Here is a 24119-nt window from a genome sequence, read left to right as displayed (position 1 = left end):
CCATGGAATTGGTGCTGCTTCCTGTTTGTGCCCTCATTTGCTGCAGTTTACAACATTCTCAGTTTATCAAGTCAGAGGTGTTCACTTGTACAAGGCAAAGGGCAAAGTGAGACTGTAGCAATGAATTTTGAAGATATGGGTTGGTTGTAACTACAGCCCATGCTGTCCCAAGGTCTGAAAATAAAACTAAGCCCCAGCTTAAGTTCCAGAGGAGAAAAGCCCAGGAGTGGGTAGCAAGCTGATATTTCTGGAAGGACTCTCTGTCTTAACCTGTTTGGATGTGTGTTTCTGTGTTTTGTTTTTTGAGATAGAGTCAATCTATATAGCCTTGGAACTCGCTCTGTATAGACCAGGCCTCGAACGCTGGAACTCACATGATCCAGATCAGTGGATCTGCTTTTGACTCCAAGTGCTGGGATTAAAGCTATGCCCCACCATACCCAGTTAGTTTTTTGTTTTTTTGAGACAGGGTCTCATAGCCTGTGCTGGCCTCAAATCTCTATGTAGTGTATGCCAGTCTTAAAACCTGATTCTCTTGCCTCTACCTCCCATGTGCCAGCATTATATGCATGCGTCACATGCCAGCTCCTTCTTTATTTGTTTTGAGACAAAGTCTTACTGTGTAGCCCCAGATGGCTTGAAATTTGCTGTGCAACCTTGGCAGTCCTTGAATTTGCAGTCCTCATGCTTCAGCATCTCTGATCCTAGTACCAGGGTAAGCCATCACACCTATAACAAAGAATGTTTTACTTGGATTTAAAATCCTGCATAGCTTTTTTGCACCTGCACATCATTGCTAGGCAATGTAGAGTCAAGTACGAAAGGCTTCCCATTGGCCCAGCCCAGAGCACTGTGCTTTGTAGAACATAAAAGAGTCATGTGAGATGAACTTTGCCTTTAGGAGCTCTCCTGCTGCAAGCAATTACAGAACAATTTACTTCTAGACCAGAAGTGTCTTGTTTTTGTTTTTGTTTTGTTTTGTTTTTTTCTTTTTGAGACAGGGTTTCACTGTGTAGCCCTGGCTGTCCTGGAACTTTCTCTGTAGACCAGGCTGGCCTTGAACTCAGAGACTGCATGCTTCTGCCTCTTAGGTGCTGGGACTAAAGGCTCGCAGCACCATGCTCGGCTAACCAGAAGTAACTTAAGGGGACTTTTCTTTCTGAGGGTGGTTGTTATGTGCTATTTATTTGAAGTGGCTGGAGTTACCTCTCAGGAATATCTGACAACCGAAACAGAGTGACACCATTTGGAAGGAGATAGTGGCAGTTGAATCATTTCATTTCTTGTTCCCCTACTCCATCCCATTTTAATTGTTTTTGGTGCTGGGGATTTAATCCAGGGCCTTTCAGACATAGGACATCACCCTGTTACTGAACCACACACTTAGTCACTTGTCACCACTGACCCTGTACTCAAGAGGGAAACCTAGTCACAAAAGAAGGGCCTAATTCACTGTAGTCCATGCCTGTATGCCATTACCTTTTTCTTCCTAACCTACAGAGGATTTTAATAGTTATTTACACCTCCTGGGAGGGTTATACTCTTCATAGTTTGTCAGTAAATAGCAAGGTAATTATCAGGAATTAATCTGCCTGAGGAAAAGCCTAGGACTCAGGCAGGTACTTGGGGCGAGGACTATGAAGTGACACATTCCTGCATGGTAGGAGAGAATTGAGGGTAGCCAAAGAAAACTTTTAAAGAAATTCCCCTCCTTTAATTACATTATTTCTGGATGTTTTGCCTGCATGTGTCTGAGAAGCACCTGTGGAGGCCAGGGAGAGGATGGTAGACGCACCCCCATCACCCTGGGACTGGCGTTACAGAGGATAACTGTGGGCTGTCAGTGCTCTCATCTCCTGAGCCATCTTCTGGCCCTAAAAGAAACTTTGAGTTTGGTGTTTGAGATAGGGTCTTCTGTAGTGCAGGTTAGCCCTTGACCTTGCTGTGCAGCTGAGATTGGCCTTGAGTTCTAGATTCTTCTGCTTCTACCTCTCAAGTGCTAGGATTATAGGTTCCTTCACATGGACAAGATCTTTCTGTTTTGGAAGCAAGGTCTGGCACATAGTAGGTGCCTAAAATAGGAAATAAGGCTACCATACTTGGCTAGAAACTTGGATGGCTATCAGAAGCTTGCAGTCCCCAACACCAGGCCCATCTGGTCCTCTGTTAGTTGGGTCATAGGGCGAAGTGTGTCTGACACTGGATATGAGGGCTTTCAAATAGAGGGAGAATCAGATTATTTTTCCTCTTTCTTTTCTTTCTTTTTCCTTCCTTCCTTCCTTCCTTCCTTCCTTCCTTCCTTTCTTTATTTATTGTTAAAAATGTTTGAGAGTAATTTAAGGAGAAAACAGATTTCTCTCTTTCTCTCTCTCTCTTTTTGTTTTGTTTTCAAGACAGATTTTCTCAGTGTAGCCCTGACTGTCCTGGAACTCACTCTGTAGAAACCAGGCTGGCCTCAGACTCAGAGATCTGCCCACCTCTGCATTCCAAGTGCTGGGGTTAAAGGCGTGCACTACCACTGCCTGGGCAGATCTCTCTCAAAATATAAAATGCATCACCCCTTGCCCCAAGTTCTTTTATAAATTAAGAATCTAAATCCTGGGGACTGGAGGGATGGCTCAGTGATTAAGAGTGCATATTGCTCCTGCAGAGAACCACCTATGGTGGGTGGCTCACCAACTCCAGCCCTAGAGGATATGACACCTGTTTTGGCTTTTCCAGGTACCTGCACACATGTGTACATATCCACACACAGACATGTTCACATATACAAAATTAAAAATAAAATAAATGTTTAAAGTCTACGTCTTTGCAGTGGCTTTTCATCATCTACCTTCTGTTCATCTATCCACTGTTTATGCTTCAGACTTTTCTGTTTTTCTCATTTACCTAAACCTTCTTTTCTTTATTCATGTGGACTATCCTTTCATTTGTTTCAGAACTGAGACTATATTTATCTAATTTCTGATTTGGGAGTAGAAACCCCAGTTGAGAAAGGCTCTCTGATCCTGTCATGAACCAGTGTCTCTGTCCTCAGATTTATGGCAGCCCTCTTGCCTGTCTCCGGGTGCTAGGGTTATAGTTATGAACTACCATACCGGACGACTCATACTAAGTGAATGAATGTGTGTGCATCGGTGTGTAGTGTGCGTACTGTGCAGATGGGGTAGGAGTGCCGTAGAGGCAGAAACTGGAAGACGAAGGAAGAAGAGATCCTTTCGAGGAGATTGATAACTCTTGGTAGGAGTGGAGGTTGGGCATGAGTGAGTCTAGGATAGCCTGCAGTCTTGTCTTTTACTAGTATGTAGAGGGGAAGGCAGTGACGGTGTTCTGAGCTGGTGAAGGAGCAGCTGTTGTAATGTCAGATCAGAAGACTTGGGCTAGGTCTATTTGTGTGTGTGTGTGTGTGTGTGTGTGTGTGTGTGTTTGTTTTTCAAGACAGGGTTTCTCTGTGTAACAGCACTGGCCTTGGAACTCTCTTTGTAGACCAGGCTGGCCTCGAACTCAGAGATCCACCTGCCTCTGCTGGGATGAAAGGCGTGCACCACTACCGCCTGGCCTAGGCCTACATTTTCAAGCTTCTGAAGAGCTGGGCCTTGGTTAAGCCTGAGGTGGTAGGCAGTAAGAAACTGTTTTAGGTTTGTTTGGTTTGAATGTAGTAAGTCATGTGATGAAACTGTGTTTGAGGGGAGTCACACAGACTGATCCTCTTGGAAGAGCGTAGGTCAGCAGACATGGTGTCAGTGAGACTTGATGATGGCAGGGTGACACCTGCTGTGTGGCCACCGACAAAGACTTCCAGTGCTCCCACCGTCAACATATTGATGGTTTTCAAACACGTTTCCGAAGCAGATGAAGTGTGAAGAGAAGAAGGAACCAGACTGTCTCAGTGAATGGGTGGTGGCCAGGGGTCATGTCTTGTCCCATCTCTTGAGACAGATGTCTGCTCTTTCTGGTTGGCTGAGAGGAGTTTGCTTCAGGTTGGAGCAATCCTTTATCAGCACCCTAGGGTGCTACCTGAACTCTGTTCTATAACCTCCCTTCAGCTTCCTTTTTTTGTCTCTGATTTTGTTTCTCAGGACAGATTAACTGACTCACAAGCGATTAAACTGGCTAGAAATACTTATTTCTGTATGCTTTCTTTTTCATTAGGCTTCTAGTCAGTTTTCTGGTTTCTCTCTCTTTTTAAGATAGGGTTTCTGTATTGCAGGCCGCCCTCAAACTTGGAATCCCCCTGCCTCAGGCTCATGGGTGCTGGCCAGTGTGTATGGCAGATTATGTACAGGTAAGCTGTACAAGCACTGGGAACACAGCAGAGAATGTGATTAAAACCTCCTTTCATAGAGCTCATTACTTAGGAATTTGAGGTCAGGAAAGTACTAAATATGAGAGATGGTGAGATGTACGTAAAGAAACAAAGTAGGTGTGGCAGGTAGGTCGCGTAGGGAGACAGCTTCCTTTCTTTTTCTCTCTCCGATACTAGGTATTAGCCTGGGGTCTCCAATATACTAGGTGAAGTCCATATTACTGAGCTTCATCTCCAGCTTGGGGTTTCTTTTATTTCTAAGATTTTTATTATTTTATGTGAAGGGTGTTTTTTCTGTGTATATGTTTATGCACTATATACACTCCTGGTACCTGTAGAGGCCGGAGGAGGGGATTTGATCTTCTGGAACTGGAGTTTGCAGACAGGTGTGAGCTGCCATGTGGGACTATGTCACTTCCACTACTGTCTGTCTGCCTGCCTGCCTGCCTGCCTGCCTGTCTATCTTTCTCACACACACATGTAATAAAATTGGACGGATGGATGGATAGATGGATGGCTAGATAGGTGAATGAATGAATGAATGAATGAATGAATGAATGAACAAATGAGAAGTCAAGCCTAGCACCTCAGAGATAAGCTTGGGCTATTAAAAAACAAAAAAACTCTCAAAGTAAAATATAAGGAACTCAGAGAAATCTCACTGATAAAAAGATCTTTGTAGAGATCTGCTGGTGAGAACTGGCTGTGCAGGTGTCTGAAGGAAGAGTGATCAGCATGGAGAAAGAAGCCAATGGAACCCTGCAGGCCAGCGTGCGGAAGGAGATAGGAGGGATGAGTGCAGAGGCCACCCAGAGACTGACACAGTGGGCTGAGCTGAGGTCAGATGTGGTGTCAGGTCTGCTTTCTCCCCAGGTGTTCCCAGTGTTCATCCAGGGTGAGACTTACTGACTCAGGGTTAAATAAGTTTCTCCAGCACTGGATGGAGATCCAGTGGTTACCTCCTGTGATGGGAAGACCTTAGGGTGGGGTCTTGTGAGCTTGCCAGGGATGCTGGCAATCTTGCAGGTAACAAAAGTTCTTTTAAATTTGTATACCTTTTCTGATCTGATTGCCTCACCACTTTGGCCTCGTGCCTTTATTTGTAGAGTGGCTTAAATTTAATGGGCTCCTGGACTCTCTTTGGCTCTAACAGACTTTTGTGTTTCTGATGTTGAAAAAATCTCTAATCTTGAAAGATATTCTAGAACAATGTTTTCTAATCCTGGTCTTACAACACACTAAGGTGTGTCGTAATTATGACAAGAATTACAGAGAATGTCTCAGACCAAATTGAAGAAAAATTTGTGCCTTGTTCAGTATAATCCTGGAAGATGAGCATGCTGAGAAGTGGGAAAACTGACTAGAAGCTTCAGCGCTTTTAGTACAAGGGTATCTTGGTCTTTGGCAGCAGGCAGAAGTCTGAGCATCCTTTGAGTGCTAGTCGTGGCTCATCTACTGCTGAGTTTCTTGTGAGGTGAGAGTGGTGTGTTCTAAACAATAAAGTTCTTACATCAAACCCAGAATCTGTGATTTCAGTGGCTTGGGAGAAACAGCCAGCCTTGGTCAGTAATGTTGGGTCTGTTAGCCTCTCTCTGCAGCCAGACTATTTATTGCACACCATAGACTGGTTAGTAGGCCAGAGCCCTGTGACTGGAGGCACCGAGGTTATCTTGGGTGAATAACCAGGTACATTCAGAACTTACTCACTGGACAGTAGGCCTGATACCTGCCCTTACCTCTTCAGCTATCAGCCTCTGGCTTTTGTCCTAATTTTAATGTAACAGTTTCTGATAATTTGTGTTTTGTTTGTTTGAGAGAGCATCTCATGTAGCCAAAACTAATTTTGAACTCTTGATTCTCTTGCTTCCACTCCTGGAGTGCTGGGATGCCAGACATGGACCACCAACACCTAGCCTAGTTTATATTTTGAAGTATTAGGATCTAAACATGAAAAGGAAAAAGCTGAGAAAATGTAATCCCTGTTTCTTTCTGCAGAATTGGGTTATCTTCAACATTTTCATTAATGCTATCTGTATCTCCGTTTAGAATCTAAAATAAATGCTGATCTGTTAAAATTAAGATAAAGGTGAAATCAGACTTGAAAATACATGATTGGAGTGAGAAAGGGCAGAAGAAACTTAATTAAAAGTTAAAGAGATAGCCATGCATAGTGGCTACTAAATGACTTTAATCTCAGCATTTGAGAGGCAAGGGCTGGAGGATCTTTGTGAGTTTTGAGGCCAGCCTGGCTTTATAGCAAATTCCAGGTCAGCCAGGAAGAAAACAGAAAAAAGAAAAAAATAAATTAAAGAAATAAAACCTCTCCTCCCCTTTCTCCTCTAGACAGATGTGTTTTATTAAAAATGAAAGGAAAAAAAAAACCAACAAGAACAACAAAACCCTTAAATAAGGATCTCTGACTGTCCTGGAACTCGCTTTGTAGACCAGGCTGGCCTCAAACTCACAGATCCAGCTGCCTTCACCCCCAGAGCTAAAGTGCTAGTGCCAAAGGCGCCCGCCACCTGGCTGACAAAAATCTGAAATGTAGAGAAGTTAAGGGCGTCCCACAAGCTGGACGTGGAAATATGCAAATAACTTACAAAATAAGCCTTATGATCCTAGAAAGCTCACAGAAGGAGACCAAAGGAGGGCAACAGAAAGTACCCTAAACCTTCCCCTGGTGACACAGCCTCAGGGAGACAGCAACATGTCCTAACCCAGGCAGTCTGCTCCTTGAGGCCACTCTGCTTGTGACTTGGTATGCATAGAAAGTCAAGGCGCACTGTCCTCCTGCATTGCTTCTGTTTCTTCCTGATTCTTAATTTTCTCTAGTAACAGTTTTCCTTTGGTTTAAAACGTTGGACCCCAAGGTTTGAAGTCATCGACTTTTATTGGAATAGCATTTGGGAAATGAGAGTCTGTAAAAGGCAGACCTTTTAACAAAGTTCAACATCCATCTCCATGTATCACCAGACCAATGGCAGGACCTTCCCCCCCCAAAAAAAGAGATGTTTTGTTTTCTATTTTAAAAAGTTGATTATTCTTCAAGAGTTTCATGTAATCCAGTTTGACCTTGAACTTTTGATTCTTGATCCTCAAGTGCTCGGATGACAAGTGTGTCTCATCATATATGACTTTTTTTCCTTTTTTTTTCTTTTTTCTTTTTTTGAAACAGGGTTTCTCTCTGTAGCTTTGGAGCCTGTCCTGAAACTCGCTCTATAGACCAGGATGGCTTCGAACTCAGAGAGATCTGCCTGCCTCTGCCTCCGACACCCAGCGTACTAACACGTGCCACCGACACCCAGTGACTTTTTAACTTTTTATTATTTATTTATTCATTTATCTGTTTATTTTTGAGACAAATTTTCTCTGTGTATAGCCTTAGCTGTCCTGGAGCTTGCTCTGTAGACCAGACTGGCCACAGAGATCCACCTGCTTCTGCCTCCCAAGTGCTGGCATAAAGGTGTGTGTCACCACCGCCAGACATTCATTTATTTATTTATGCTTTTACATTTTACTTTATGTGTATGAGTGTTTTGCCTACACATGTGTGTGTACCGTGTACATGCCTGGTCCCTGCAGAGGTTAGAAGAGGATGTCAGATCTGAAACTGGAGTTACAAGCAGTCATGAGCCACCATGCTGGTGCTGTGAACCAAACCTGGGTTCTCTGGAAGACCAGCCAGTGCTCCATCTCCTTCCTGTTAAATACAGAGTCTAGCTGGCTGTGTAGCCCAGGCTGTCCTTCTGCATGTGCATGCTGTGAGTCTACGTACCCTATTACACCCTGCTCATATCCTGTTACCTATGAACACCTATAGACCGTTGACTAGGATTTCAGAACACTGGCCAAATAAATCTAAATCTTGGGGAAGTCGGCCAAGCATGAACAGTTTCCCAGGTACCCAAGGTAATCCAGGTTCAGCTATAGTTAAAAACCACCTAAGTAAGTCTGGAGTTGATGGCGCATGCCTTTAATCCCAGCACTTGGGAGGCAGAGGCAGGAGGATCTCTGTGAGTTCGAGGACAGCCTGCTCTACAAAGCAAGTTCCAGGATATCCAGGGCTACACAGAGAAACCCTGTCTCAAAAAAGCCATAAAAAACAAAACAAAACCAAAAATTCTACCTAATTAAGGCAAAACTAAACAAAATGAAGCGCTCTGGCAGCTGTGCCTGTTTCTTCTTCCACTCTCATCAGGTCTCAATCCTCTCCCTACCCAGCTTCTAGTTCCATTCCTTGTCTGGTGAGCTTCCTCAGCCTTAGTGGGTGCTGTCCTGAGCACTGGAGGGGGAGCTGTGGGCAAAGCTGCCTGCTTGTTGTCTTCTGTCCTCTCTGCATGCACTTCCTGTTGGTGTTCTGGAAGGTGTGAAAGGAAACCTGCCTGCCACCGAGGTTGGTGTAGCATCACAAATATTGCTTGTGCTAGGTGATAGCTACATTTTATGTATGGGAAACAGACACACAGGTGTAGATGTTCTCTCAAGGTTACATGCCTAGTTAGCTGTTGGTGGGATTTTATCTAAGCAAAGTCTATGCTCTGAATCACCATGCTGGGCTAGGGAGAGGGCAGCAGGTCGGGGGCCAGAAGTTTTGCCTTTGTGGGGCAGGCTCTGAATGTAGAGGTTGTCCTGGGGGCGTACCTATACTGGGATGGGTGTGTCTAGTTTTCTTAAATTCTTTCCGTACTTTAACATTTATCTTTAAACCCATTTAAAACCGTTTTGTTTTTCTTCTTTCCATAGGTGGTGACTGGACTCTAGACCATGTGCCTAGGTAGTTTTTCCTTTCTCCGCAGCTCTACTCCCCCAGCAGCGCTCACCACACCCTTGTTCTGAGAACCTCACTAAGGTATGATGTCTAGGTTGACCTGAGCTGGCTTTGAGGAGCTGAGTTTGACTACAATAGAGCTTTTGTTGCTTGTTGGGTTTCATTTTGGTGGTAAAATGCAACAAATCTCCTAATTTTTAGTGTCCAGTGGCATTAAGTACATTTGCAGTTATGTAGCCATCACCACCATTCATCACCTAATTATGTCTGTGTCCCCTACACTCTTGGCATCCTTCATCCTACTTTCTGTCTGTTAATTTTCCAGCTTTAGGGATGTCATGTAAATGGAAGCATTCAGTGTTTGCCTTAGTGTATTTGGCTTATATTTCTAATGTCTCCAAGATTTGTTCATATTGTAGGATGTCCAGATGTCCTTTTCTCCCCGCTCCTTCCCTCCTTTCCTCTCTTCAGTTATGTGAATAGAATACTTTATCCTACCACTGAGCTATATCCCTGACCCCCATCCTTTTTCAGGCTGAGTAACATTCCATATTTTTTATTTTGTTAATCTGTTCATTCATTGATAAATACTTGGGTTGCCCTACCTTTGGATGCTGTAAATGTGGCTGCTATGAATGATTATGTAGGTATTTTGAGGCCTTACAGTATGTGTGTTATTTATTTATTTATTTATTTATTTATTTATTATGTATAGAATATTCTGTCTGTGTGTATGTCTGCAGGCCAGAAGAGGGCACCAGACCTCATTACAGATGGTTGTGAGCCATCATGTGGTTGCTGGGAATTGAACTCAGGACCTTTGGAAGAGCAGGCAATGCTCTTAACCACTGAGCCATCTCTCCAGCCCCAGTATGTGTGTTTTGTGTGTGTTTATTTGGAGGCAGAGTCTTGTTCTGTAGCTCAAACTAGCCTTGAATTTGACTCCTGCTTCAGCCTCCTGAATACTGACATTAAAGGTGTACATTTGCTTGCTTGGTCCATATACCTAGAAATAAACTTCTGGGTCATCTGATGTTTTTTTTAAAAAATTTTGAAGAATATTCCATAGTGGTGATATAATATATACTATTATATCACATATTTATTTATTTATTTAGTTAGTTTTTTGAGGCAGGGTTTCTCTGCCTAGCCCTGGCTCTCCTGAAGCTTCCTCTGTAGACAAGGCTGGCCTAGAACTCAAAGATTCTGCTTCTCCCTCCACAGTGCAGGAATTAAAGGAGTGTACCACCATCACCCAGTGGTAATATCATTTTATATTCCTAGCAATGCACAAGGCTTCCAGTTTCACAATTCTTTCCAGGAGTTGTATTTTCTGTTTGTTAATGTTATTATTACAACCTGTCCTGATGGGTGTAACTTCTGGGCTTATCTAGTTTTACCTCCCTTTTCCTGAAACATAAATAATTTGATTAAAAACTTCACTCAAGGGCTGGAGAGATGGCTCAGAGGTTAAGAGCTCTCTGGCTGCTCTTCCAGAAGTCCTGAGTTCAATTCCCAGCAACCACAAGGTGGTTCACAACCATCTATAATGAGATCTGGTGCCCTCTTCTGGTGTGCAGGCAAACATGCAGGCAGAACACATAATAAATTTAAAACAAACAAAACAAAATTTCACTCTGTTAACAGTTTGTGGCCAGTCTTGTTTAATTTGTGTGCCTTTCTTGTTCTCTTTTTCATGTTATTTGTTATTTTGAGGCAAATCCCATGTATCATATTTGTTTTTCACTATATGTATTTAAAAAATAAGAAAGAGCTGGGCGGTAGTGGCACACGCCTTTAATCCCAGCACTTGGGAGTCAGAGGCAGATGGATCTCTGTGAGTTTGAGACCAGCCTGGTCTGCAGAGTGAGTTCCAGGACAGCCAGGGCTACACAGAGAAATCCTGTCCCAAAAAAACCCAGAAAAACAAAACAAAACAAAGGGACTGGAGAATGACTCAGAAGTTGAGCTCACTGACTGCTCTTCCAGAGGACCTGAGTTCAATCCTCAGCACCCACATGGTGGCTCATAACCATCTGTAATGAGATTTGGTGCCCTCTTCTGGTGTGTAGGCACACATGTCAGAACACTGTATACATAATAAATAAAGTCTTAAAAATAATAGATGCTTAAAATAAATAATTTGAAAAAGCAAAACAAACAAAAGAAAGATAAGGCTTTTTTTTTTCTTTTCTCTTCTTTTTTTTTTTGAGATAGGATTTCACTGTTTAACTCAGGCTAGCTTCAAACTCCCGGGCTCAAATACTCTTCCTGCCTCAGCTCTCTGAGTGGTTCACGCCTATACATCCCACTAGCAAAAGGACCCTTACCATTCCATTTTGTCTGATGATAAAGAGGTACATAGTGATGTGCATTGGATATATTCTCTGATATTCCGTTAGACTAGTGTTTCTCAGCCTTCTTAATATTGTGACCCTCTTTACCCTTTAGTATAGACCCTCATGTTGTGGTGACCCCCAAATTGGTTTTTGTTGCTACTTCATAACAGTAATTTTGCTACTGTTATGGATTGTGATGCAAATATCTGATGTGCAGGTTATTTGATAGTCAACCTCTTTCAGGGGTCGAGACCCACAGGTTGAGAACCATTTCCTTAGCTCAATAGAAACATTACAGTGGGCACAGTGGTAAAACCAGCTGCCTGAAATTTGGGTTGTTGGTGAGTGGCTGCCTTAGCTGGGGTCACTTTCTTGAAGATTAAGGTTAGAGAGAGGCTGACTGCTCTTAGGGCTGAGCAGTTATGGTGAGAGGCCATTCAGATCTCTGCAGAGAAGAGAGGTGACTGAGGGAGAGAGGGAAGAAGGAAGAAAGCTACATGGTTGATAGCACATGGAATAGGGAATTGGGGAATGGGAAAGGGAAGAGTACATGTAGTTCCAGTTTCCTGGTTTGATTGGACAGTGGTGTGAAGTGATAGACATTCTGTAGAGACACACTTCTAGTCTGGATTCCCATCATTCTCTGTCTGTTGCTGGGCAGTGGCAGCGAGCTACAGTTCCTGATCAGCTAGCCATGAGATCACATAGATGAGCCACCCATATGGTACAGTGTATTGTGTGACCAATCTATGATGCTTAGTGAGCCTCTTTGTCTGCTTTCTGTTGCAGTTGCTGTAAGACTGAGTCATGTATAAGCAGTGGTTTATTTGGCTCATGGTTCTAGAGGTTCTAGAGGTTCTAGAGGCTGGGCAGTCCAAGGTCAGAGGGCCATATCTCTGGTGAAGATCAGTGTGCTGTATAAGATGAACTAGTAGACATGTATGTGAGACAGCCCCACCATTTTTACTAAGAATTACTCCTGCCTTTATTTATCCACTCATGAGAACAGAATCCTTATGGGCTAGTCTCCTCTCAAGAATCCCACCTCAGACTCTGTGGATTCCCTAGCCGTTAGGAGGAGGAAGCAGGAGGATCAGGAGTAAGGTCACCTTTGGCTGAATGAGACATTGTGTCACCTTCTGAACACCAAAGAAAGAAAAATCAAGTCCTACCCCTTTAATGCTGTTGCTGTGGTCATTAAATTTCAGTGTGAGTTGTGAAGAAAACATTCTAACTGATAAGTAGGCTAGGTATCTTACTTCCATTTGTTTTTGAGATGGTGTCTCATATAGCCCAAGCAGGCCTTAAACTCCTAGTATTTACTGCTTCCACCTCCAAGTGATGGGGTTATAGACATGCACTTCCATATCAGGGATATATTAAAAATAAAACATTTATTGTTTAGTGTTTAGTACTAATATAATGTCTGTGTATGAAGAAGAGGACAGTTAGTTTTGGGGAGTGGGTTCTTTTCACTGTGTGGTCAACCTCAGGTTGTCAGGCTTGGCAGTCTTCACCCACAAGATTATCCTACCAACCCCTAGGCTTGCATTTTTTTATTTACATTTTCAATTTAAGATGAATGGGTTTCTGTAGCATAATCCCATTGTAAGTTGAGGAACCTCTTTGCATGTGTCAGGGTGACTGAGAAAAGCCCTTCTTTCATTAGTGCCTACTCTTGTGGCAACCACAGAGATCCCCAAGACTAGCAGTATGTCCTCATGTTTCAGCTTGTGAATCTTTGCGACTTGCTTGCTTTGGGAGATGAAATGAATAAGGGTCAGCTCCAGAAACACCAAACAGTGATGCCCGAGATGGGGCCTGTGGTCCTGTGGGATGGCTGCTTTCTCCTCTCAGGGATGGAGATTTGGTTTCCAGCAAGTCTGAGATGATTGGTTTCTTGCTTACTTTTGAGAGATCCTTACTAACAAGACACGATGCTTTTACAAGGTTTGGTAGAAGGGACTCTTTAAGATGCTATGTGAGCAGAGATTACTGTCTCCTTTTCTCTCAAGTGGAGTGCCAGGTTGTGCTGAGATAGATCTGTTTGCAAGTAAGGCAAGGTAAAGTAAGTGCAGACTACAGTCTCAGGTTTTATCCACACCCAGCTCTTTGACTTTGTTGCCTAGTCCTAGTTTCTACTTCTCAGTTGGCTTTATAATCTGTGTAATTCCTACCCTCTCTGCTTCTATTCTGGTTTTTTTTTAATTTTTATTTTATGTGTATGGGTGTTTTTGTCTACACGTACATCTGTATACCATGTGTGTGCCTGGTGCCCTCAGATGCCAGAAAAAAGCATTATATCTCCTGGAACTAGAATTACAGATAGTTGTTAACCTAGGTCAAATGGGAGTCAAACCTGGGTCCTCTAGAAGAACAGCCAGTGCTCTTAACCACTGAGCCATGAGCCATCTATACCGACTCTATTTCATTTTCTTGCAACACAGCAGTTTTATTGTGGGAAAACCATACAGCACCTTTACAATACATAATTTAGTGGGATTTAGTGTGTTCATAGAGTTGTATCCCTTTATGATTCAGGATCAACCTGTGCCTTCCTTCTGGGTCCTAGCTCCTAGTTCTTAGAGCTAGCCTTCCAATTTCACTAGGTTCTCACTGATTTCATGCTCCGACAGATGTCCTTATCCTTGGGACTGTGGCCACTAGGTGTTTTTTCACGATGACATATTTAGATTTAATCAGTTTCTGTAGAGATCCAGGAACCATAGACAAAGGATACTTCAGATAGACCCTTTCCTACTCACAAGGCCTGTCACCCCAAAGACCTTTCTTTATGAAAGTTTATGTTTGGGGTTCAGGGTTGTGGGCAAGTGGTAAAGGGTATGTTCAGTATGCATAGTGACCCATGTTTAGTCCCTAGCCCCCAACTCCAGGTCTTAGAAACTACATGCAGACATGTTGCATATTTACCAAATACTTGGCTGGTAATAAACTTACTTGAGAATCTGTGGCTATCCTTGAATAATCTCAGCTCTGAAGAAATGATCTTGTGAGATTCTAGTGGTGGATCACCTTCCAGTAAACACATGGGGCTTGTAAACAAATAAGGAAATGGGTGGTAATGATGGTTAGTGGTCATAAGTGCTGTGAGAACACAAGGCAGGATAAAGGACTGGAGTTTAGGGAGAGTACCCACATAGATGGAAGATTTGTAGGACATGAAGAAGTGAGCCTACAGGGACCTAGAACAAGTACCTTTCTTCTTGTCTTCATTTCCTTTTCATCTTGTCTCTCTGTGTAGCCAAGGCTAGCATCCAACTCAGCCTCCTAGGTTATGGGATTGTAGGTGTGCACCAAGTGGCAGGACTTGCAGATCAGAGAGAGAAGGAAATGTACATGTTCTGAGGCAAGAGTATTGCCAGGATGCTTGAGGAATGGTAAGGAGATTTATGGGTGCCATGACAGACTTGATATGACAGAATCTTATGGGAAAGATACACCAGTGAGATCCAGCAGGCTGTAAAGGCTGCAGAAAAGACTGGAGCTTATTCAGGATGAGACAAGATGGCGTTGGAGCAGGATAAGAGAAAGACGATTGCCTGACTTACATTTTTTTTTAAAGATTTATTTATTGTGTATACAGTATTCTGCCTACATGCATGCCTGCAGGCCAGAAGAAGGCACCAGACTTCATTACAGATGGTTGTAAGCCATCATGTGGTTCCTGGGAATTGAACTCAGGATCTTTAGACGAGCAGGCGGTGCTCTTACCCATCTCTCCAGCCCCTGACTTACATTTTTCAAAGCAGTATCTAGCTGTTATGGTGACCATAGCTATTATAGGCCAGGGCAGAGTCTAGGCCATGGTAGGAATCCAGAAGTGTGCTGTTTCTGGTAGTGAGAAATGGCTGAATTTGGATGTATTTTAAATAGCACATGGCATTTCCTTGTGGGTTATGTGGAAGCTATGAAAAAAGAAAAAGAGGTGGCTCAGCACCTAGAAGGATGGCAGTGCCATTTGCTGAGGAAGGATGCATGTAAGAGGAAATCAAAAGTTGCTATTAGGTCTATTAGATGTGAGGTGTCTGTTAGACATCCAAGTAGAGTGCCAATTAATAATAAATAATAACAAAGTCTCTTACCGAAGACTTGTTAAGGCAGGAAAGCTGACATTTTACTGAAACAGCTATACTAACAGCAGAGAGGAAGTGAAACAACGGCGCTAGGGTGCCTTCCATAGAGATCCCATGTCTCAGTGTGCCTTCGGCTTTGTTTCCATGAGCACCAGGTTTGTAACCTGTGGATAAACTTCCCTCGCTGAGCCCTAGTTTTCCATGTATAAAATCAAGAGGTTGAACTAGAACAACTTCGACCCAGCCCTATTGAGTTAGAATTGCTGTACCTGGAGCCTGAGCCTCTGTTTCATTTGCATGCTGTTGTTACTATTGCTACTGTTTTTATTTTACATGTATTCCATTTTCTTTCTTTCTTTGTACATGTGCAGAGATACCAGGGCACATGTGTGGAAGGCAGAGAACAACCTGTAGGGGTTGCTTCTTACCTTCCACTAAAGGCCCATTTTTCTTTGGGCCACCAGCTCACAGACTTCTTATTAATTATGGAAGCTCAGTCTATAGCTTAGGCTTGTTCCTTATTAGTTCTTAGAACTTAAATTAACTCACATTTTTAGGTCTACGTTCTTTTGCGTGGCTCGGTTACCTTTACTCTGTACCCTCATCCTGCTTCTTCCACATCTTGACTGGTGACTCAACCTTTCTTCCTCTCCAAGTCCTGTCTGCCCCGAGAAGTTCCACCTAACCTCTTCCTGGTTAGCTAATGGCCATTCAGCTCTTTATTAAACCAACCACAGTGGCACATCTTCACACAGTGTAAAGGAATATTCTGCAACATTCCACTCTGTGGGTTCTGGGGCTTGAACAGTCAGTGGGTTTAGTGGTTGGTGCCTTTACCTGCTCAGCTGTCTGCTGGCCTCTGCTGATTGTGCATTACAGGCAGACCCACAGCAGTCTACAGTGGCACTTGGATGCCACCAGACATGGGAATGTTGGAGAAAATGTTCCTTTTCTGTTCTTACATCCTGTGTAATGTCCATGCCTGCCATGGAACAACTATTTTTTATCTACTTATCTAAGGCTGAGACTCCTTAGGCTTTTTTTTTAATTGTTTGAGCATCAGGTGTATCATGGAGCGGAACATTAGCCACTCCCTCACTCGGAACATGTGTGATTTTGGTTCACTTGACCTATAAAGCATATCTAGTTTATGTTTAGGAGAGTTGGGATATGTAGGGTCTGTTATCCACCTTCAGAGTCAATACTTATGCAGGGGTTTCTTAGATGTGCACAAATTTGCCCAGCTGTTGTAGCCTTGCCTGTTCAAGGACTCAGAAGTCCTTAAGGCTAGTTTAATTTTACATTTTAATCAGAGTCTGGCAGCATAGTGGGGAGAAAGCCAGTTCTTATGGCTCATAATTTGTTATTTCAGCTCCACCTTTACTAGTCTGGATTTGGTTCTGGGTCCGGAAATATGTACCCTCCCATGTTTCCTTTGATCTAGGTAGTGACTTTGAATACCATCCATGGAAGCAATTTCTTCCTGACCAATGTCCTTGCCAGAGTCCAGACCGAAGCTCCTTCAGGTCTTGAGAGCAGTGACGTGTTCTTGATTCTTGAGCATGCTTGATTACTCAGCCTTTCTTTTGTCTTCCAGGACAGAAGTTCTCTGTCCTTTCCCTATCAATAGTCCCTCCTCCTCCTCCTCTTCTTCTTCTTCTTCCTCTTCTTCCTCTTCCTCTTCTTCTTCCTCCTATTCCTCTTCTCCATCTCTCTCTTCTTCTTCTTCCTCCTCCTCTAATTTCTATTCCTGTTCTCCCTCTCCTTTCTCCCCCTTCTCCTCCTTTTTTGAGGCAGAGTTTCTCTGTGTATCCTTGACTATCCTAGAATCTCTCTGTAGACCAGGCTCGCCTCAAACTCAAGATCTGCCTCTCCTGAGTACTGGGATTAAAGCCACCACTGCTTGACTAATTCTTAACCATTGTAAGGAATCATTGAGCGTAGATTGGTGTCAGTATGTAAACTGGCCATTATATGGGAGACAGAATCAAGAGTTCACCAACAGGTGGTAAGAAGCATTTTTTTCCTTCCTTCTTCCTTGCTTCCTCCCCTCCCACCCTCCCTCCCTGCCCGGTCCAAAAAAATCATGGCATATTTTAAAGATAACTCAGTTTTGTGGTCCTATAGTTCAGTGGCCCCAACTCTATGCGGGCAGCTTCCTGTGTCAGTCTACATACCTGTGTGTTCCCCTGCCCTGTCCAACAGAGCATGCTAAGTAAATATAGACCAAGCTAGAGCTAATGTATGTATGTATGGCTTTTGTGTGTTACTTGGGCTCAAACCCAGGTCCTTATACAAGCTAGGCATGTCTTCCTCTGCTGAGGACTCAACTCCTGTATGTGTTTTACCTATATAATAACTTTAATGTATTTTCTGGTAAGTCACCTCTTATTTGTCTGTATGTATCAATCATTTTAGTAAGAATCAAAGTACCCTTCTTTTCTGTTATTTTGATGAACGAACTTCTACTTTAGTTACACTTTTTCCTTTCCCCCAAATCTTTATTTCTGAGGATGAAATGGTTATAATCTCTGGCTTTCACTCTCCTGTCTTTTGTGTGTGTGCATGTGCATGCTTGGCTGCAAGTGTCTTTAGCCTTCGAGTCCTTTTGCTGGCCCCTCCCATCTGTTCCATAGCCACATTCTTTTCTCAGGACCTCTTCCTGTGCTGATATGTCCTTCCTTCCTCTCTCTTTCTTTTTCCTTTTTACTCTTTTTACTTCCATGTCTTTTATTATACTTGAGATTGAATTTTTTTTTTTTGATTAAAGTTTCCTGGGCAGGCCTTGAACTTGCATTGAAATAATGCTGTTTTTCTAAGGAAACATTCTAGACTGATAGCCAGGTATCTTAGGGTTTCTATTTCTGTGATAAACTCCATGACCAAAAGCAACTTTTTGGGGAAAAGGGTTTATTTCACTTTATAGCTCTTAAGCCTATCATTGAGGAAAGCCAGGGCAGGAACTGATGCAGAGGCCATGAAGAAATGCTGCTTACCTGCTTGCTTCCTTGTGGCTTACATATCCTGCTTGCTTGCTTGGTTTTTTTCATTTTTTAAGACAGGGTTTCTCTGTGTAGCTCTGGCTGTTCTGGAACTCCCTTTGCAGACCAGACTGGCCATGAACTCACAGAAATCCTTCTGCCTATGCCTCCCAGTGCTAAGATTAAAGACATGCGCCACCACCTCCGAGCTCAGAAAAAAAAATTTAGAGCAAGTTCTCATATAGCTTTCAGGCTGACCTCAGACATAACTCCTGGTCACCCTCTTCCACCTGGCAGAGTGCTGGGATTTCAGGTGTGCACCACCACACCTGTGTTTGTTTTCTTATTTTTGAGATGAAGTCTTGATATGTAGCCCTGTCTAGTCGTCTTCTCTCAGTCCTCCTGCCTCAGTCCTCCCAAGAGGTGAGACTGTAGGTGACACCACTCCCATCACTAGCTCTGACTTTCTGACCATTCTCAGCAAACTCCTGAGATTTTTCTGAGTGGAGATCAGGACATATTCTGATTTAAAAGCTCTTCATCAGGCCCCTTTCATTTTCTGGTGGACACTGAGCTCGAGAAATCATTCGCTGTCAACCACTGCTCCTGCACGCTCTCCCTCCCCATCTGTTCCACCTCTCTTCCCCCAGGCATTGGAAGGCGGGAAGAAAGGGGGGACCTCTGAAGCAGGAGTCCTGAAGGCATTTCCTCACAGCTATGCTGCCCCGCACGCGTTGTGTGATACATCTACCTGTACCTGCCTGCTGTTTATGCACTCCAACACCTAGTCCAGGAGACAAACAACTGTTGTTTAAAACCTTAATCTTATTCCAGTGGGGCAGTCTGCTGACCTGTGTGTAAATAACTGATATTTTACTTTGTCATTGTCCACCATAACTGGATATATGCTTTCCTCATTCTTAGGCAGGGAGCTATGCTTTGTTGAGGGTCTGAGCTGTGGGTGCTTGTGATGTGAGAAATCAAGCCCGCAAACCTGTCACTATCAAGGGCGGAGAGAAACACTTTCATCATGCCATCTGCCTCCCTGTGGTTCTAATTGCCCTTTCTATTTTCTCCTCTTTAAAATTTATAAGAGCAATTTCTTAGTGTAACAGATGTTTACAGAAAAAGCTTGCTAGTAATCCCATTACCCTAAACAGCTATTTTTCTTTTCAATCATAGATACTTAATGTTATAATATATTATTATTATGATGATATGATAATACTTTTGTATTAGTCCCTTTTTTTTGGTTTTTTGAGACAGGGTTTCGCTGTAGCTTTGGAACCTGTTCTGGAACTAGCTGACCTCGAACTCACAGAGATCCACCTGCCTCTGCCTCCCTAGTGTTGGGATTAAAGGCGTGTGCCACCACCACCTGGCTCTGTTTTAGTCTTTTTTAAAGTTAACAAGTAGTTTTCTTTGTTGTTGTGTAGATTATTGACCATGTTTTTGTTGACTACACAATAGTCAAATACTTAATCCCTCCCTTTTTTTGTTTTGTTTTGTTTTGTTTTGTTTTTCAAGACAGGGTTTCTCTTTAGCTTTGGAACCTGTCCTGGACCGGAATTTACCGTATACCAGAGATCACAGAGATTTGCCTGCCTCTGCCTCCCACGTGCTGGGGTTGAAGGCAGGTGCCACCACCACCCACAACTGCCCGGCTAATCATTCCCCATTCTTAAGTGTTTAGTCTAGGCCTTGAGTCTTTTATATAAGAAAGGATGACCTTGAATTTATGATCCTCCTGCTTCCACCTCTGAAGTGCTAGAATTATAAGTATTCTTCACCCACCTGGTTCACACCCCCTCACACTTTATTTGGTGCTGGAATTAGACTGGTAAAGTTCTTCTGTGAATGCTAGCACCCAGATGGAGGGATCCATCCCCTAGGTATTAATATCTCTATTTGCATGATATTTTCTATTTTTATATCATTGTTTTTCTTTATTAAGAAGGCTGGAGCGAGCTGGGTGGTGGTGGCTGCACATGCCTTTGATCCCAGCACTCAGGAGGCAGAGGCAGGCGGATCTCTGTGAATTCAAGGGCAGCCTGGTCTACAGAGTGAGTTCCAGTACAAGCTCCAAAGCTACAGAGAAACCCTGTCTCGAACTGCCCCCCCCCCCAAAAAAAACTCAAAACAAACAAAAAACAAGAAGGCTGGAGAGATGGCTCAGCAGTTAAGAACACTTATTCTTGTAGAGGATCCCATCTGATTGCTAGCACCCACATAGTGGCTCACTTCCATAATGGGATTCTATGTCCCCTTCTTACCTACATAGGTACTAGGCTCACACATGGTGCACAGATGAACATGTAACCAAAACACACATATACATTTTAAAAAATGTTAAAAAGAGATTTTAGTAGTAGAAGCAACAGCAGCAACTGGGTTCATGGTGGCACACACCTGTGATTCCAGCATTTGAGAGGCAGAGGCAGGTGGGTCTCTGTGAGTTAGAAGAAAGCTGGGTCTACATATTGAGTTCCAGAACAACCCTGTCTCAAAAATCAGAAGAAGGAGGAGGAAAAGAAAGCCTGGAGAGAGGAAGAAGGACAGGAGAAGAGAGAATATATATGGATATGAGCACACATGCATGCTACAAAGATTCTTAGAGACTCTGGGCAGTGTTAGGGAGGACTCTGTGCAACATTTGCTGCTGATATTTGTGTGTGTGAAATATGCGAGCCTCCCAGAGGTGAACACATACCAATGAGCTAGAGGTAATGAGGGTAGAGGTGATGGGGAGGCCTGAGGGGTGTGGCCCAATTGGATAAGAGGGCATCTTCCCTCTCTTTTGATTATGTCATAAATGTCCAACTATTGAAGGTTAAGACCTTCCAGGCAAGTTTATCACTTTTTAGCCTTCTCGTTTTAGGCTCCCCTAACCTTTCAACAGGCCAGATACCTCTTAGGGTGAAATTCAGGTATGTGACTTCCTACTGTAGAAGGTGGGGTTCTACAGGGGCCGGCCAGCTGATGTATGTGTTGGGTGATGAATATGCAGTGCAGATGATATAGGACAGTTCAGTGTGGCCCTGCGGGTCATTGATTATGTGCTTTGTTTCTCCTGTAGCTCTTGTCAGCATCCAGCCATGGGGGATATGAAAACCCCAGATTTTGATGATCTTCTGGCTGCCTTTGACATCCCAGATCCCACAAGTCTTGATGCCAAGGAGGCCATCCAGACACCCAGTGAGGAGAATGAAAGTCCACTGAAGTCTTCAGGCATGTGTATGGATGAGAATGTGTCCTTGTCTCACTCAGGATCAGCCCCAGATGTGCCGGCTGTGAGTGTCATTGTTAAGAACACCAGCCGCCAAGAGTCATTTGAAGCAGAGAAAGACCACATTGCTCCAAGTCTCCTTCACAATGGATTTCGGGGTTCAGACCTGCCTCCAGACTCCCACCACTGTGGAAAGTTTGATTCTACTTTCATAAATGGAGACAGTGCTAGGAGTTTCACAAGCAAGCTGGAGCATTCCAAGTCGGAGCCATTACCCACCTTCAACCAGTTTAGCCCAATCTCTAGCCCAGAACCCGAGGATCCTGTCAAAGATAGTGGGTTTGGGATAAAGTCCAAGCACTCTGATAGTTATTTCCCACCTCATCCTGGGTGTGGAGCTGTGGGGGGCCCAGTCTTGGAAGCTCTGGGTAAGTTCCCAGTCCCAGAGCTACATATGTTTGATCACTTTTGTAAGAAAGAACCCAAACCAGAACCCTTGCCTTTGGAGAGCCAGCAGGAACAGGAGCGGGGTGGGCCAAAGGCGGTGGAGCCTCACAAAGATCTGGATTCCAGTCGGTTCTTTGGGGAAGCATTAGAATTCAATAGTCACTCTAACAACAGTATTGGAGAGCCCAAGAAGCTTGCTCCAGAGCTTAGTGCTTGCTCCTCTGTCCCCCCTAGGCAGCGTCTGAAGCCAGCCCATTCCAAACTATCTTCTTGTGTTGCAGCCTTGGTGGCCCTACAGGCCAAAAGGGTGGCCAGTGTCACCAAGGAGGATCAGCTTGGTCACACAAAGGATTTCTCAGGGCCCACTAAAGAGGGTTCTAAAGGCAGCCCTAAAATGCCCAAGTCACCAAAGAGTCCCCGGAGCCCTCTGGAGGCCACTAGAAAAAGTATCAAGCCATCAGACAGCCCTCGGAGCATCTGCAGTGATAGTAGCAGCAAAGGGTCTCCTTCTGTGGCTGCCAGCTCCCCACCAGCAATTCCCAAAGTCAGAATCAAAACAATTAAGACATCATCAGGGGAAATCAAACGGACTGTTACAAGGATCCTGCCAGACCCTGATGATCCAAGTAAGTCCCCTGTTGAGTCACCTGTAGGGAGCACCATTGCTGAGACCCCCAGTGAGGTGCCAGGGGATGAGGGCACAGCCCTGCCTGTGGAAGAGCACTTTCCTGAGGGGGGCATAAATTCAGGGAGCCCCCAGAGTGACAGAAGAGGGGATGAGAGTGCGACAAAGGCCAGTGACTCGACATCTCCCTGCCGCAGCTCTGGGCCCCGAGCCCCGAAAGGTGCTGCCTTGAATTCACAGGCGAGCAAGAAGCAACAGAGCACAGCACTTCCGGCATCAGCCCTGGCCTCTGCCAGTCTGTTGCCCAAAGCTGTGCACTTGGCCAACTTGAACCTGGTCCCTCACAGTGTTGCCGCGTCTGTGACTGCCAAGTCCTCAGCACAGAGACGGAGCCAGCCTCAGGTCACGCAAATGACAGTGCCCCTGGTCCACCAGGTGAAGAAGGCCGCCCCTCTAATCGTGGAGGTCTTCAACAAGGTCCTCCATAGCTCTAACCCTGTGCCCCTCTATGCGCCAAATCTCAGCCCACCTGCAGATAGCAGAATCCACGTGCCGGCCAGTGGGTATTGCTGCCTGGAGTGTGGAGACGCGTTTGCCTTAGAGAAGAGCCTGAGCCAGCACTACAACCGGCGGAGTGTCCACATTGAGGTGCTGTGCACACTTTGCTCTAAGACACTGCTCTTCTTCAACAAGTGCAGCCTGCTTCGGCATGCCCGTGACCACAAGAGCAAGGGACTTGTCATGCAGTGCTCTCAGCTGCTTGTGAAGCCCATCTCTGCGGACCAGATGTTTGTGACGGCTCCTGTGAACTCCACAGCACCAGCAACCCCAGCCGCTTCTTCCTCCCCCAAACCCAGCCCCACTTCAGGCAATGCCAACCCTTCAATTCCAGCCTTGCCACTTTACCCAGACCCAGTGAGGCTCATCCGGTATGGAACCAAATGTCCTGAATGTCACAAGCAGATGCGAGACTATATGGTCCTGGCTGCACATTTCCAGAGGACAACAGAGGAAACTGAGGGGCTGGTAAGTAGACTATCACTATGCTAGGTTCCATAATGGGGACTAGAGAAAGCCCTGTTAATGTTTGAGTGGTGGTAGAATCTTAGAGTCTTAGACGAGGACATCTGACTTAATGGTTAGTGTATCACCTGAATATATAGTGCTTGGTTTTTATTTGGAAAGATATCCTACCCGTACCTGTGGAATGCCTGAAAGATCTAGCAAGTTTAGCTAGGGGTGGTGTTATATGCTTATAATTCCAGTACTTAAAAGGCTAAGGCAGGAGGATCATGAGTTTGAGGCCAGTTTGGGTTATAGCAAGACTCTGTCT

At 44.2% G+C, this 24119-nt stretch overlaps 1 protein-coding gene across 2 annotated transcripts in view; it reads left to right on the top strand.

The window, feature by feature from the left end:
* Znf592 (zinc finger protein 592) overlaps window positions 1–24119 on the top strand; it is a 51819-nt gene that overhangs the window by 7707 nt on the left and 19993 nt on the right. The window contains exons 1-3 of one of the 2 annotated variants that reach the window (XM_048434950.3): window positions 4202–4285; window positions 9050–9155; window positions 21565–23812. In XM_048434950.3, coding sequence (XP_048290907.2) covers window positions 21584–23812 — 2229 coding nt within the window. In that variant the 5' untranslated portion in view covers window positions 4202–4285; window positions 9050–9155; window positions 21565–21583. Of the gene's footprint in view, window positions 1–4201; window positions 4286–9049; window positions 9156–21564; window positions 23813–24119 lie in introns of those variants that run through there. The other variant, XM_085683090.2, reaches the window with a different exon arrangement.

The sequence above is a fragment of the Myodes glareolus genome, chromosome 24 (assembly GCF_982192425.1).
Source record: "Myodes glareolus chromosome 24, mMyoGla1.1, whole genome shotgun sequence".
Taxonomy (NCBI): domain Eukaryota; kingdom Metazoa; phylum Chordata; class Mammalia; order Rodentia; family Cricetidae; genus Myodes; species Myodes glareolus.
This window is presented reverse-complemented; position numbering and strand designations above follow the sequence as displayed.